Raw genomic sequence first — 13,312 nt, 5'->3', positions numbered from 1 at the left:
ACTTTTCCCGGACAGAATAAACAGGTCTGACTCCTTCATTGTTGTAGAGCACTAATAAGCACCTCATGTTGGCCATCCCTCCCCCAGGCTGACTCCTACATATGAGGGCTTAGGTATTTACAACATTTGGATGTATATATTTTTAATTAAAGCATATCTCGTGTTTTATATCTGCCTAGAGATCAGTTTTCAGTGTGTTAATCAGTTTTTATTTACAAAGGTATATAAAACAGCTTTTCCTTGTTTCAAGCAATATACTCTTGTTCATAACTTTGCCAGATCCACACCTTGAAATGGCCTTCTATCAAAAAAAAATAACTCTTTCAAGTAGTGACAATCTTGGAATTTAAAGAATTTTGTTTGAGAAGCTTTGGCTTTGACAGATACACTGTGTGAACCTGTTCAGAGAGTGTAAAATAGATTTCTGTGACTGTATTTAAAAAGAAAAATATATGTAGTGTCTATTTTCTGCTATAAATATCAAATATGGGCATTAAGAAACATTTATTCCCACGGGAAAGGAGTATATAGTCCATGGCTTTACTACAAGGCAAGTACATATTTTGTTCCCATGCTTTTATATTGATTACAGTGGTATAGAAATGTAAACATACAAAGCTTGAGGGTTTTTAATTTATACCCACAATTTATGCAGCGATTTGATTGTTGTAGCATGCAGTTTTGTATATGTACGTCTATCTACTGGGAGATGTTCTAACCTTCATTTAGTTGTGTATTTAATAACCATTTTTAATCCACACAGTTCAGAAAACCACTACTTGCATTTGTCAATGTTCATGATCAATAAACAAATTTGGTCCATAAAATGCTACAAATGTGCTGTAAGGAAAGCAAGCCTGGGGATACTCTTTTTATATTGGGTCCAGCTAGGCTTGACAAATGGGTAGGTGGATAGATATTTTGTATCATTTTTTGGAAAAAGCAGTAGGCTAGATCCATGTTGTCATTATACATATGAACACTGTGAAGCCGTGTACACACGATCGGTTTGTCAGATGAAAGCAGACCGATGGACTGTTTTTATCAGACAAACCGATCGTGTGTGGGCCCCATCAGTCTTTTTTCCATCGGTGTTAAAAATAGAACATGTTTTACATTTTTCCTATGGATAAAAAACAATAGAAAAATCAAATCGTCTATGTGTGGAACTCCAGAATCAGATCGACACATGCTCGAAAGCATTGAACTTTATTTTTTTCAGCTCGTCGTAGTGTTTTACGTCATGGCGTTTTGGCACGGTCTGAATTTATGACTGATGGTGTGTAGGCAAGATTGATGAAAGTCAGCTTCATCGGATATCCGACAAAAAAATCCATTGGATTAGATTCCATCAGATATCCGATCGTGTGTACAGGGCTTGACTGTGATTGATTGTAATAACGGTAAACCTTCACTTGAAGAATAAATACAGAGAACCATGACCAAATCCAGCCAGGCTAAAGCCTCGTACACACGACCGAGGAACCTCGACAAGGCAAGTTTCTTCATTCCCGTCGAGGAAAAAGAAGACATGCTCTCTTTTTGGCTCGACGGGATCCTCGACAGTTTCCTCATCGAAAAATGTACACACGACCGTGTTCCTCGGCATGTACACACGACCGTGTTCCTCGGCAAAAAAAAAATCCCAGCCAATTTCTTGCTGGTTTTTGCCGAGAAACTCGGTCGTGTGTACGAGGCTTCACCTTTATGCAGAAATCAGGTTCGCGTAATGAATTGGAAGATATTTATTATTCAAGTGGATAATACTGAACTATACTATGCTGGTGTTTAAAAATGTATATACTGAAGTCTGTATTAAAGTAAACTTCTCAGATTTTCCCCTTAGCAGTTTTTTTTTTTCTCGTCTAATTATGAGTTCCTGATACCAGGGAGTTGCTGCCCAGGTTTTGTTTGATCCTTAATAATACCTTTGATCCAGTAGCCACTTGTTTAATCAATCAAGTTGCTCAATTGGATGGCCTAATAAACCATGTTGTGGTTTTCAATGTATCCACCCTCATTTCTGAAAGCCACAACCTTCACAGAGGTCTAACTTGCCCACTCACAAGCACTGAGTATTCTAGGTTGATCAGGGTTGTCAGTTTTCTAAGAACAAGGTAATCTTAACAGTTATGTACATGGATAAGAAGATTTCCGAAAATGCATATCTCATCCAACATGTTCATACTGTATAGTGTTCCAATGCATACAGAGCAAGCTTCCCATAAACTTTTATAGGCAATGTCTTATCTCTGCTCAGGCAAGGCACTTGGCCAAAATGTTCTGCAATATCAGCATCTGATTACCAGATGATTTCCTGAGATCATTACCACCTCTTAAATGAAGAGGTTGTCATACTATTGGGCAATTTGCTTGGACTGAGCAACTATCACCCTCCTCTACACAAAGTTAGTGTTAAACTAAAAACATAATTATAATTCCTAAATGTATATATTTTATTGATCATACACTGTCTTCATTTATGAAGTTAAAGTGAATGTAAACCCAATTCATGAAATTTGAGCTGGACACATATATCTGCAGTATTTTGTTATCTCTCTTCAAAGAGCTAAGCCCTGTAGCTCTCTCCTGACCCGTTCCTCTGTTATAAGCCTGATAACTCCTGACAATTTCTCAGACACATCAGATAAAAGCAGCCTGAAATTTCTGTCTAGGGAGGTTGCTATAAATAGATTAGCAGGCAGCTGGCCCTTTTACAAAACACCTCTGAAAGTCTCTGCCTATGTGGAGAGGGGGTTTGTGCCTTTCCTATAATCAGCAATGTTGGCTAGCTTGGCTGTATGCCCAGATACTCTGTGTTAAACAGGAAGAGAACATTTCCTAACACGATCTGAACTTTCTAAACAGTATATAAATGTGAGGACAGCAGATATATATGTAAAACCTATGTAGGGAGATTTGGTTAATCTCTGTGTATCATCTGAGGCTGTTCACTTCACTGGGTGTATGGATGGTTTACATCCACTTTAAGGATTGCCCTATGCCTCTTCGGTTTTACTGCAGGTAAAATCATGTAATCAAATACTTACAGCTGGAGAAAGCTGCTACAATGACATAAAAAATAAGGCCCCTTTTCTCATTGGGGTAGGAGGTGCAGTGGCAGTAAAGCGCCGCTATTTTTAGCTGCACTTTACCGTTGGAATTGTGGCGCTATTCGGCCGCTAGTGGTGCAGTTTTACCCCCCGCTGGCGGCTGAAAAAGGGTTAATACCGCCGGCAATGCGCCTCTGCAGAGGCGCATTGCCGGGGGTATGGCCACAGATTCCCATTTCAATGGGAAAGAGAGGTGGAGGAGCGGTAAACACACCACTCCTTCACTGCTCCAAAGATGCAGCTAGCAGGACTTTTGGAGTGGTCCTGCTAGCACACCGCTCCAATGTGAAAGCCCTCTGAAAGTCACATTGGAGAAACAGCAGCCGCTGTTTCAGATCGGTTTGCAGGCGCTATTTTTAGAGCAATAGCGCCAGCAAATCGCCCCAGTGTGAAAGGGGTCTAAAACACCTGTCCTTGAAGATGCTCTTTGACATATATTATAAAACTATTGAAAATGATGGCTGGGTTTTAGCTTTTGGCATTGTTTCAGAACAATTATATATTCTTTATATATTTCTTTTCTATACTACAATGAACATAGGATCTTATGGAATATAATTATATCCACTGTTTTTCTTGAATGTATATGTCTGTTTTCATAAAGTCTCATTATAAGCATAAGTCCTCAACAAAATCTTTTTTTGTTTGTTTGTTTTGTTTTAAGTATATGGCTTTCTATTATAATCAGTGCATTATTTGGCAATTGTTACGCTGTTTCATCTTTGGAAAATGTGACTACTTGTTAAATGTAACACATATCATAACTGTTCAGGTCCTTTGTAAAGATGTCCTCAGAAGATGTCAAATATCCCATATAGTCAATGTTAGTGTAAGAATAAGAATCCTGTTCTTTTACTGATCCTTGATAGTCCATGGGGCTGCAAAATGTACAGTAACAGAGGCTGGAATTGTCCTGGTGCTGGTATACATGTTGATCCATTCCAGCGTATGCACAGCTATTGGTGTCAGGAGGAGAAGGGGAGCTGTAACTCTGTGGAATAAACTCTACACCTTGACAACTTGGAGAGTATTCAAAGGAGTTTGACCTATCTGACGATTCCGAGGGTGACTGCGGTGTCTGCAAAAGAGAAACAGATATATATATTTAATACACGTAATTACCTTAAAGTTAATCATATTCCCTTAAAATTGCCTTTTCAATTAAAAACCGCTGGTTTAGTCCCATTTGTATATCTGGATAAAAGGTTTTCTTTTTCCACCCCTTCTCCTGCACTCCCCCAAACAGTTATTTGTATACTAGAGAAATGAACAAAGAGACTGTAAAGGCCAATTAGATACATTAGGAACTGTCACCCAGTCCTCCCTGCCCCAGGCAGACCTTATCCCAGTGGCCCAACTATCTTATTTCACAATTGGGAATACTGGTTGTATAGGGCAGCACACAAAAAGTGATAGAATGGACACTGGGAACCTTGACTAAAGCTGGACCTAAATTCAATAGCTATCAGGGTAAGTAATATTAATCAATCAGCAAAGATTGCAGCATTTGTACAGAGTAAGCTTTTCTTTAGTGTAGCAAATATAGAGGCATGATCATAAATGATAAAAAGTATTACTTTGGCTGCAGAAATCTTCCAGCAGTATGGAAAATGCCAATCATTTAGAGGCCAGAGCTGTTGAAGTTGTATTACAGCTAGTAATTCCAAGCACTACAACTGGCTTACATCACTCCATATACATAATCTTGCAAATAAAAGAGGTAAAGTGATTACATCACTTTAGTTATCATGCAAAACACTAGATTAACCGAGGAACTCCAAAATATTTGTTTTTTAAATGCATCCAATAAAAGATTGCTTATCTATGGCTAGCAGTATAGTCTACTATTTCCTCCTGGAGACTAAAACACCATTGATGCATTCACAGAGCAGACAACAAGGGAAACAACATTTGGGGTGAGTGCATACAGTATCATTTACTTTGAGATTATTCTGATTCTAATAGCTTATAGGCTCTTGTGATTAGTTAGGTTGGTCAACCCTTTATGGCCTACATGGCAAAAAATAAGACTTGATATTTGCACCTTTTGTAGATGATTGCGTTCTGAAGAGGCATTTTATGCTATATTTTTCATGTGGTGCTAAATTCAGATTTTATTTATTTATTTTTTACTAGAAGTGATACCAAAACTGTATTTTGCAGAGAGAAAGCAAAGCTTGATTGGATAATATTTTCCAAAAGCTAAAAGACTCATCTAAAGCCTTGTACACACGACGAAGAAACTTGCTGGGATTTCTTTTTGCCGAGGAAACCGGTCATGTGTACATTTTTAGACGAGGAAACTGTCGAGGATCCCGTCGAGCCAAAAAGAGAGCATGTCTCCATTTTCCGGGAATGGAGAAAATTGGCTTGTCGAGTTCCTCGACAGCCTAACAAGGAACTCGGCGAGGAAAACGATGTGTTTCGCCCGTCAAGTTCCTCGGTCGTGTGTACGAGGCTTCAGTGATTCTTCCAATTCTTGCCATCCTAAAGCTATAATTATCTAATAATAATAATACTTAATAATATTAGCAATGGTATCTTAATATTAGGAAAAAGGTCAGTGCTCCATGCACTAATCGTTTTCCTAATACTAAGATACCATTGCTAATATTAGTAAAGCAGTTGCAATTATTAAAATCCATAGGGGGAGTATTCTGGCTCAAAACATTTAAGTCTTTGTAAACGATATCTAGTTTTATGCTGGCCATACACTCTACGAAAAATCGTCCGAACAAACTTTCGAAAAACGAACGTTCGGCCGTGAGCGCAAATAATATTGCCATCATGTAATGACCAATACCGATACCGATACATATACCTAGTGAAGACAGTTCAGACAGGAAACAAATTAACCTTCCGATTTATCATTCGTTCGGCAGAAAATTTCCAAACTTTTCTTTTGTTTTTTTTTATCTCAAAAACGTTCCAACGATTATCGATTTTGTGCCCATTAACTGTTCGAAAAACGAACAAACTGTCTGAACGACCTAATTTTCGTCCCATTTTTCGTATAGTGTATGGCATTAGTTCTGCCACAGTGACAGCGCTTTGCAGCTCCTTATATGTCAGTGAAAGTCCATACATAACCTAAGACTTTAGGGGAATATTTACTAAAACTGGTGCACATAGAATCTGGTGCAGCTGTGCATAGTAATCATTCAGCTTCAAGGTTTTGTTGTCAAAGCTTAATTGAACAAGCTGAAGTTAAAAAGCTGATTGGTCACTATGCTCAGCTGCACCAGATTCTGTGTGCACCAGTTTTAGCAAATCTTCCCCAAAATGACACTATATACTGTCTATATCATGGTTGGTCAACCTGTGACCCTCCAGCTGTTGTGGAACTACAAGTCTCGTCATGCTTCTGCCTTTGAGGGTCAAGTAACTGTCAGCCTTGCAATGCCTCATGTGACTTGTAGCTCTGCAACAGCTGGATGGCCACAGTTTAGAACCCATGGTCTATATGGTTTATTTTTGTGCTGACCACTAGAGGGAGTACTTACTCTACAATTCTGCTCATGAACTACACAATGGGGTTGATTTACTGAAGGCAAATAGACTGTGCACTCTGCAAGTGCAGTTGCTCCAGAGCTTAGTAAATCATGCAATCATGTGCAAGCAAAAATGCTCATTTTATATTTCCCTTGCATTTGATTGGGTATTATTTGTAAAATGAAACTTTACCTCGTTTACTAAGCTCTGGAGCCACAGCACTTGCAAACTGCACCATCTATTAGTGTTTAGTAAATAAACCTCATTTGGAAAGTCATGTCAAAATGAGTTTCAGATTAACCTTTCCAATCTTTCAGATAAAAATAAACATTTTGGGGGGACCTGCTGGCCTTCATCTCTCCCGACAGTCCTAAAGAGATCTATGGACACCCAATCATGGCAAACAGTGGCGGTGACTTGTCCTTAATGTTCCCCTAACAAGAAAGTTCCTTTAAGGACTGCGCAGGCGCAACCCTTGCCGACGGAAATCTCCGAACCTCGGCCGGCATCCAGGCTCATTCTTTAACATCCCCGGGGATTGGAGGATGTTAAAAAAAGAGCCAGGAGGCAGAGCGGAGCGAGCCGTCCGAGCGAAGCAAAGACGTGAGGCCGACTGACCACTTTCCTCAAAATCCACGTCGCCCTGGATGCCGGCCGAGGTTCGGAGATTTCCGTCGGCAAGGATTGCGCCTGCACAGTCCTTAAAGGAACTTTCTCGTTAGCCGGAACCATATCGGCAGATCACCGGGACAAAGTCATCCAGTGGCCAGGGCAAAGATGCCAAACTGTGCCCTCCCTCCACCATTCACACTGTGTAGGCTTAGGGAATCCTATTCCCAGCAGTCATTCACTTGTCAAAATCACTGCTGCTGTCACTACTCCTGTCAGCCTTGAAACAGAAGAAAGGAGCCCCCATCCCTATAGTAAACCATAGCACCCAGGGCAGCCGCCCCTCTTACCCACCCTTTGTCTCTGCCCTGATGGCAAGAGCTCCAAGAAATGTGTTTTACACTGGACTTATGATGGCCCATCAGTAGAATGGAGGTAGGGGTAAGTGTTATTTTTACATTGCAATCATTTTTCCCTATACACCAACCAGTTATTTTTAGAGATGATTTTTAACAGTTCACAGAACAAAGCTATCCAGAGCAACCAGTAGGACTGAGGTTGGTATAAGCATATTAGAAGAGTGTAGTTATTTGAATTGGTTTGTAGAGAAAAAAAAAGGTAGTTTATGCCAAGATCAGACATACAGCAGATAACATATAGGAGGATTTTTACCAAAACTGCTGCAAACAGAATCTGGTGATCCAGTCGTGCCTAACCAATCAGCTTCTAACTTCAGCTTGTTCAAATAAGCTTTGCCAATAAAACCTGGATGCTGATTGGTTACTATGCACAGCTGCACCAGATTCTGTGTGCACCATTTTCTTTTTTTTTAATCTCCCCCCATAATGTAACTAAACTCAAACTTAAAACAAATATGTTGTTGCTCGTGTTCCTTTAATGTCTAAAGTATAATACTTTTTTTGCTTGAGCTGATTTTTTTTAAATCATACCAGGAAGGTGTAACTACAGACACTTCCATTCCTAGGGTGACAACACTTATGCAGTTTAGCTGTCACCTTTTCCTTCTCACTCATGCGAGTTTAAAGGAGTTGTAAAGACACAATTTTTTTTTCCTAAATAACTTCCTTTACCTTAGTGCAGTCCTCCTTCACTTACTTCATCCTTCGATTTTGTTTTAAATGTCCTTATTTCTTCTGAGAAATCCTCACTTCCTGTTCTTCTGTCTGTAACTCCACACAGTAATGCGAGGCTTTCTCCTTGGTGTGGAGTGTCGTGCTCGCCCCCTCCCTTGGACCACAGAAGAGTCAGGACGCCCATCACACAGCTCCTTTCTCTATCTGCAACGTAGAAAGCGTCCTGACTTTCCTGTAGTCCAAGGGAGGGGGAAGGCAGGACACTCCACACCAGGGAGAAAGCCCCACATTACTGTGTGGAGTTACAGACAGAAGAACAGGAAGTGAGGATTTCTCAGAAGAAATAAGGACATTTAAAAGCAAAATCGAAGGATGAGGTAAGTGAAGGAGGACTGCACTAAGCTAAAGGAAGATATTTAGGAAAAGAAATTGTATCTTTACAACCCCTTTAACTGCAAGTTGTTGCACCAACACACTGGAGCTGATTTACTAAAACTGGAGTGTGTAACATCTGGGGCTGCTGTGCATGGTAGCCAATCAGCTTCTAACTTCAGCTTGTTCAGTTAAAGCGGGGGTTCACCCAAAAATCAACTTTCTGCCTTTAGTCCAGCATACTGCTGACATCTGCAGTATGCTGTTTTTTTTTTTTTTGTACTTATCGTTTTACTAGCCGTTGTTATCCGGCTTCGAGCGGGGATTCCTTCCGGGTATAGGCGTTCCTAAACCAAGCGGAGTTGATTGACGGTTTGCTAAAGCGCGTTACGCCTTCTGAAAATACCCGAAGTGACACTCGAGTGTTTACGGCGCCTGCGCAGTCAGCTCAACACGGCAGGCGCCGTAAACACCCGAGTGTCACCTCGGGTATTTTCGGAAGGCGTGACGCGCTTTAGCAGCCCGTCAATTAAATCCACTTGGCTTAGGAACGCCTATTCTCCGCAGAAATCCCCGCTCGGAGCCGGATAACAACGGCTGATAAAACGATAAGTACAATAAAAAACAGCATACTGCAGATGTCAGCAGTATGCTGGATCTAATGGCAGAAAGTTCATTTTTGGGTGAACCTCCACTTTAAGCTTTGACAAAAAAAAAAAAAAAAAAAAAATCCTGGAAGCTGATTGGTTTCTATGCAGAGCTACACCAGCTTTTGCACACTCCAGTTTTAGTAACTGTGCTGGCCCATTCTGCTGTGGGCATTCCAGTAGAACTGTGTTGTTCATCCACTGCTGGAGAGTGAACACCTACACAGGAAGTTCATAAAAAAAGTTTACACTGGGAGATGTATAGCACAAGGAGAAAACAAGAAAAATTAAGGCAAAAACAATTAATATAAAAAAAAAATGTAATAAAAAAAAATATTCAGTTCTATTTTACACACAGTTCTCTTCAAAACTGTCATTTTATTTATGAGTTTGCTTCTACTTTAATAAAAGTGTCCATATAAAGGTCACATTACAAAACTAAACTCCTTTTTTGGGCACTTTAAATAATTATGAGCAATAACAGAGCTATGTCAAGACCTTTTAACTTTGTAAAATAGTCTCCTATAATGTCAGATATAAAACAATAAAAGGCTTTCTACCACTGATTACTCAGCAATTACAAGCAAAGGGGATACAATAGATTTTCAGACAGCTCTCTTACATATTCACATTGCTTTTTATTGTTCTAGGCTGTTTTGATAGGACTTGCCCTAGTAGCCTTTTCTTTGCTGGCTTTTACCCATTCTTGTGCTTACACCAAGATCAGGGAGTCCATAGCTGGTGCATACATTGTATATTGATCATGTAGACTAAGCTCATGCAGGCTCAGTGGGCCATCTAGTGACTGACTGCTCATATCTGCACCACCACCAATACAGATAACAGAAAAACACTTTTACCATGTTCTCATGGAAGATGGGAAATGGCTGGATGGATCCTTGTGAGAAAGTTGGAAATACATTCTGGAAGTCACAGGAGCTGCTGCTGTCCACCATGGTGTTAGGTTGATGGTAATAGTCCAGAGTCAGCTGATCCAGTAAGCTTGCGCTGTTTTCCTGAACTCCATAGCAGGGCATTGGTGTGGTCTGTGGGTATTGGGTTGCAGGCACAATAGGTGCATATGCACTATAACATGCTAGGATTAAGACACAAGACCTTAGTTAGTTTTATGTATACAATGAAAAAAGATTTGCATGTCAAACAAATGACTATTTTGCATAATCTTGTTTGCTTTCAACAAAAGGTTTCATCGCTTGATCATGTCATTAGAATTGCTGAAATTAACCATATAATACAAGTCTTTGTTTTCATTATGATGTCATCATTGCTTTGGGACACCCTTGCTAAAAGCTTAAAAGCAGTGGAACATTTCATAAGGACTTGTTCTTTGTCCTATAGATAGGTTGCAGGTGCTATTTCACTAAAATTGGATTCAGGATGCGACTTGAGGTCCATAGACCTGAAGATTACACATTGTATATATATATATATATATATATATATATATATATATATATATATATATATATATATATATATATATATATATATATATATATATATATATATATATATATGCCCTTTATTGTAATGTGGCCAGCTCTGGCATTAGAAGTGATAATTAGGCATTGTAAAGGGACAACTGTAAGGTGTGTAGTCCTACTACTGGAACCCAACCCACCATGTGGTGAACTCAAAGTCACACGAGTTGGGGACCATTATGGCTGTAGTACCTTGCAAAGTGGCTGTGTTTAAAATAAAGACAAGCAGTAATTATATATTGATAAAAATGAATTAGTTGGGGACCATTATGGCTGTAGTACCTTGCAAAGTAGATGTGTTTAAAAGAGACAAGCAGGAATTATATATTTATAAAAATGTATTAGTTGGGGACCATTATGGCTGTAGTACCTTGCAAAGTGGATGTGTTTAAAAAAAAAGCAGTAATTATATATTGATAAAAAATGAATTAGTTGGGGACCATTATGGCTGTAGTACCTTGCAACGTGGCTGTGTTTAAAATAAAGACAAGCAGTTTTTATTAATTAATAAAAGTGAATTAGTTGGGGACCATTGTGGCTATAGTACCTTGCAAATTGGATGTGTTTAAAAAAAGACAAGCAGTAATTATATATTGATAAAAATGTATTCTTCTGACCAGTACAGAGCATGCTATTTGAATGGAAATTCACCAGCATGAAGGAAAATGTTTGATTGCATAATAAGCACAGTGACAATGTTAGTATACAGGGCAGCTCACTTAGTTGTAGCATTTTCGGGACATGAGAAGACCTGAATTGTCCTCCTTATAGAAAATACATTGTAAAAGATCTGCTGATGTGCCAGTGGCTGCAATGTATGAAGATCTGATCTCGGGGGTAGCTGAGTATGCTGCAGTATAAAGGTCATAACATAAATGGTTTATTATCGATTAGTATGACTTGTATTGCTTACACCAAATCAATTCCAGGGTGTTGTTAAAACATCTGAACAAGTCAGAAAATTCTAATTGAGTGATGGAATCAGAAGCATAGCTTATGACAACTATGGCAGCTGACAATTTAGCTATATACCTATAATCGATAAAAATAAAAAAAAAACAAGTCTAGTTTGTGGCTAAAGCTCACGTATTTCGTTCTTTAATTGACATTATCCCCATGTGATTTATTTTATTTTATTTTGTTTAATAAAAGAAAACTCCCAGTTTATTCTTTAGAAGAACAACTGAGCCTAATATACAATTCAATCCATAAAAGGCAACTTGATCAGATCTCCTTTGTGTCTCAACAAAGACATTCTGCTCATATATTCAAGTAAGGATGTGAGGTTTAAAAACCCTCCAAACACCTCTTATTTAGACTAGCAGATCAAAATGTGTCACATTCAGACACAAAAAAAAAAAAAAAAACCTTACATGGTTATCCTGTTGTCCTCATCTGCATTCCTTCTAGCATTTAGATCTGATTGGTTGGAATAATTATTGAGTGGATCTTAAGTTGAGCTGTGAGCTTTCAGACTTCCATGTATAAAGAAATCCCTGTGACTAGGTCATGATTATTTTGTGATTTTTTTTTTTTTTTTTTTTTAAACACTAACCTGGAGGAGGGACTGAATCAGAAAACTGCATTTTGTTCTCCTGGGAGCCCTGCAAAAATATAAAAAAAAAATTAAAAATTAAACAAATCAATAATATCAATTGCCCACGTCTATCTTTTTGAAGAATCCAGCCAGCCAACTAGGTAAGTGAGAACTTTATTTGTATTTTTTGTATCGTTTTATGTTGCTTAGGATGTGATTTATCTAAAGTTATCTTCTGTGCTAGAAATGTGTCAATGTGGAAAGAAAGAGCAATAATCACAATGTAATCGTTCAATCAGTAATATCAGAGTGTAGAACAGGGATGAAGCGTCTATTGCCTAAAAAGGATTATTTTTACACTCAAGCGAGGATTTTATTTATTTTTTACTTACTTTTTACTTTTAATGCTCTTTTGCATCTTTTACACTCATACGATTTACCACCTTTTGTCTCTGGTCATCTGCATTGGTTATTTTAAATGTAATATTTATAATGCATTTATTAATTCAATATGAATATTAATATAATAATTAAATATATCAAATGATGTAATAATATAATAATGGCATTGGAATAATAATAACAATATTGTTTATTACAAATAATGTTCCCTAATTGTATGGAGGTGTAGTGCAGTACAACGTTCCGGTGATGCTTGGCCTGCTGTTCCAGTGTGGAAAAGGTTAATGTTTAAAGGGACTATCAGTGTAATGGGAGGAGAGGGAGGGGTTGACTCTCAGGTATTGTTCCTCTAACCACATGCTGGATTCACTATCACATTCATGAACCAGGAAGCGCTAATCATTTACTTGGCAGCTCCCAATGCAAATATCATAGACTGCAGATCACTTCCAAAAAAAAAAAAAATATATGTGTTTTTTCCCTTTGTGTTCATTTATTCAACGGGGTGGCTGCAGCTTGGTTGTCTTTTAACTGAACGATCAAA

The 13,312-nt window shown here is 38.5% G+C and overlaps 1 protein-coding gene across 2 annotated transcripts; it reads right to left on the bottom strand.

Annotated features, from left to right (window-relative positions):
• Positions 1–3,450: 3,450 nt before the first annotated feature.
• COLCA2 (colorectal cancer associated 2) lies at positions 3,451–12,920 on the bottom strand. Of its 2 annotated transcripts, none has more exons than XM_040325385.1 (3): positions 12,385–12,920; positions 10,188–10,423; positions 3,451–4,191 (listed from the first exon to the last, which is right to left on the bottom strand). In XM_040325385.1, the coding sequence occupies exons 1-3, from the start codon at positions 12,413–12,415 to the stop codon at positions 3,856–3,858; spliced, it is 603 nt and encodes a 200-aa protein (XP_040181319.1). In that variant the 5' UTR covers positions 12,416–12,920; the 3' UTR covers positions 3,451–3,855. The 2 variants fall into 2 exon arrangements, with proteins under 2 accessions (XP_040181319.1, XP_040181320.1); XM_040325386.1 differs by lacking the exon at positions 12,385–12,920 and adding an exon at positions 12,203–12,317.
• Between the last annotated feature and the right edge of the window lie 392 nt (positions 12,921–13,312).

The sequence above is a fragment of the Rana temporaria genome, chromosome 10 (assembly GCF_905171775.1).
Source record: "Rana temporaria chromosome 10, aRanTem1.1, whole genome shotgun sequence".
Lineage (NCBI taxonomy): Eukaryota > Metazoa > Chordata > Amphibia > Anura > Ranidae > Rana > Rana temporaria.
This window is presented reverse-complemented; position numbering and strand designations above follow the sequence as displayed.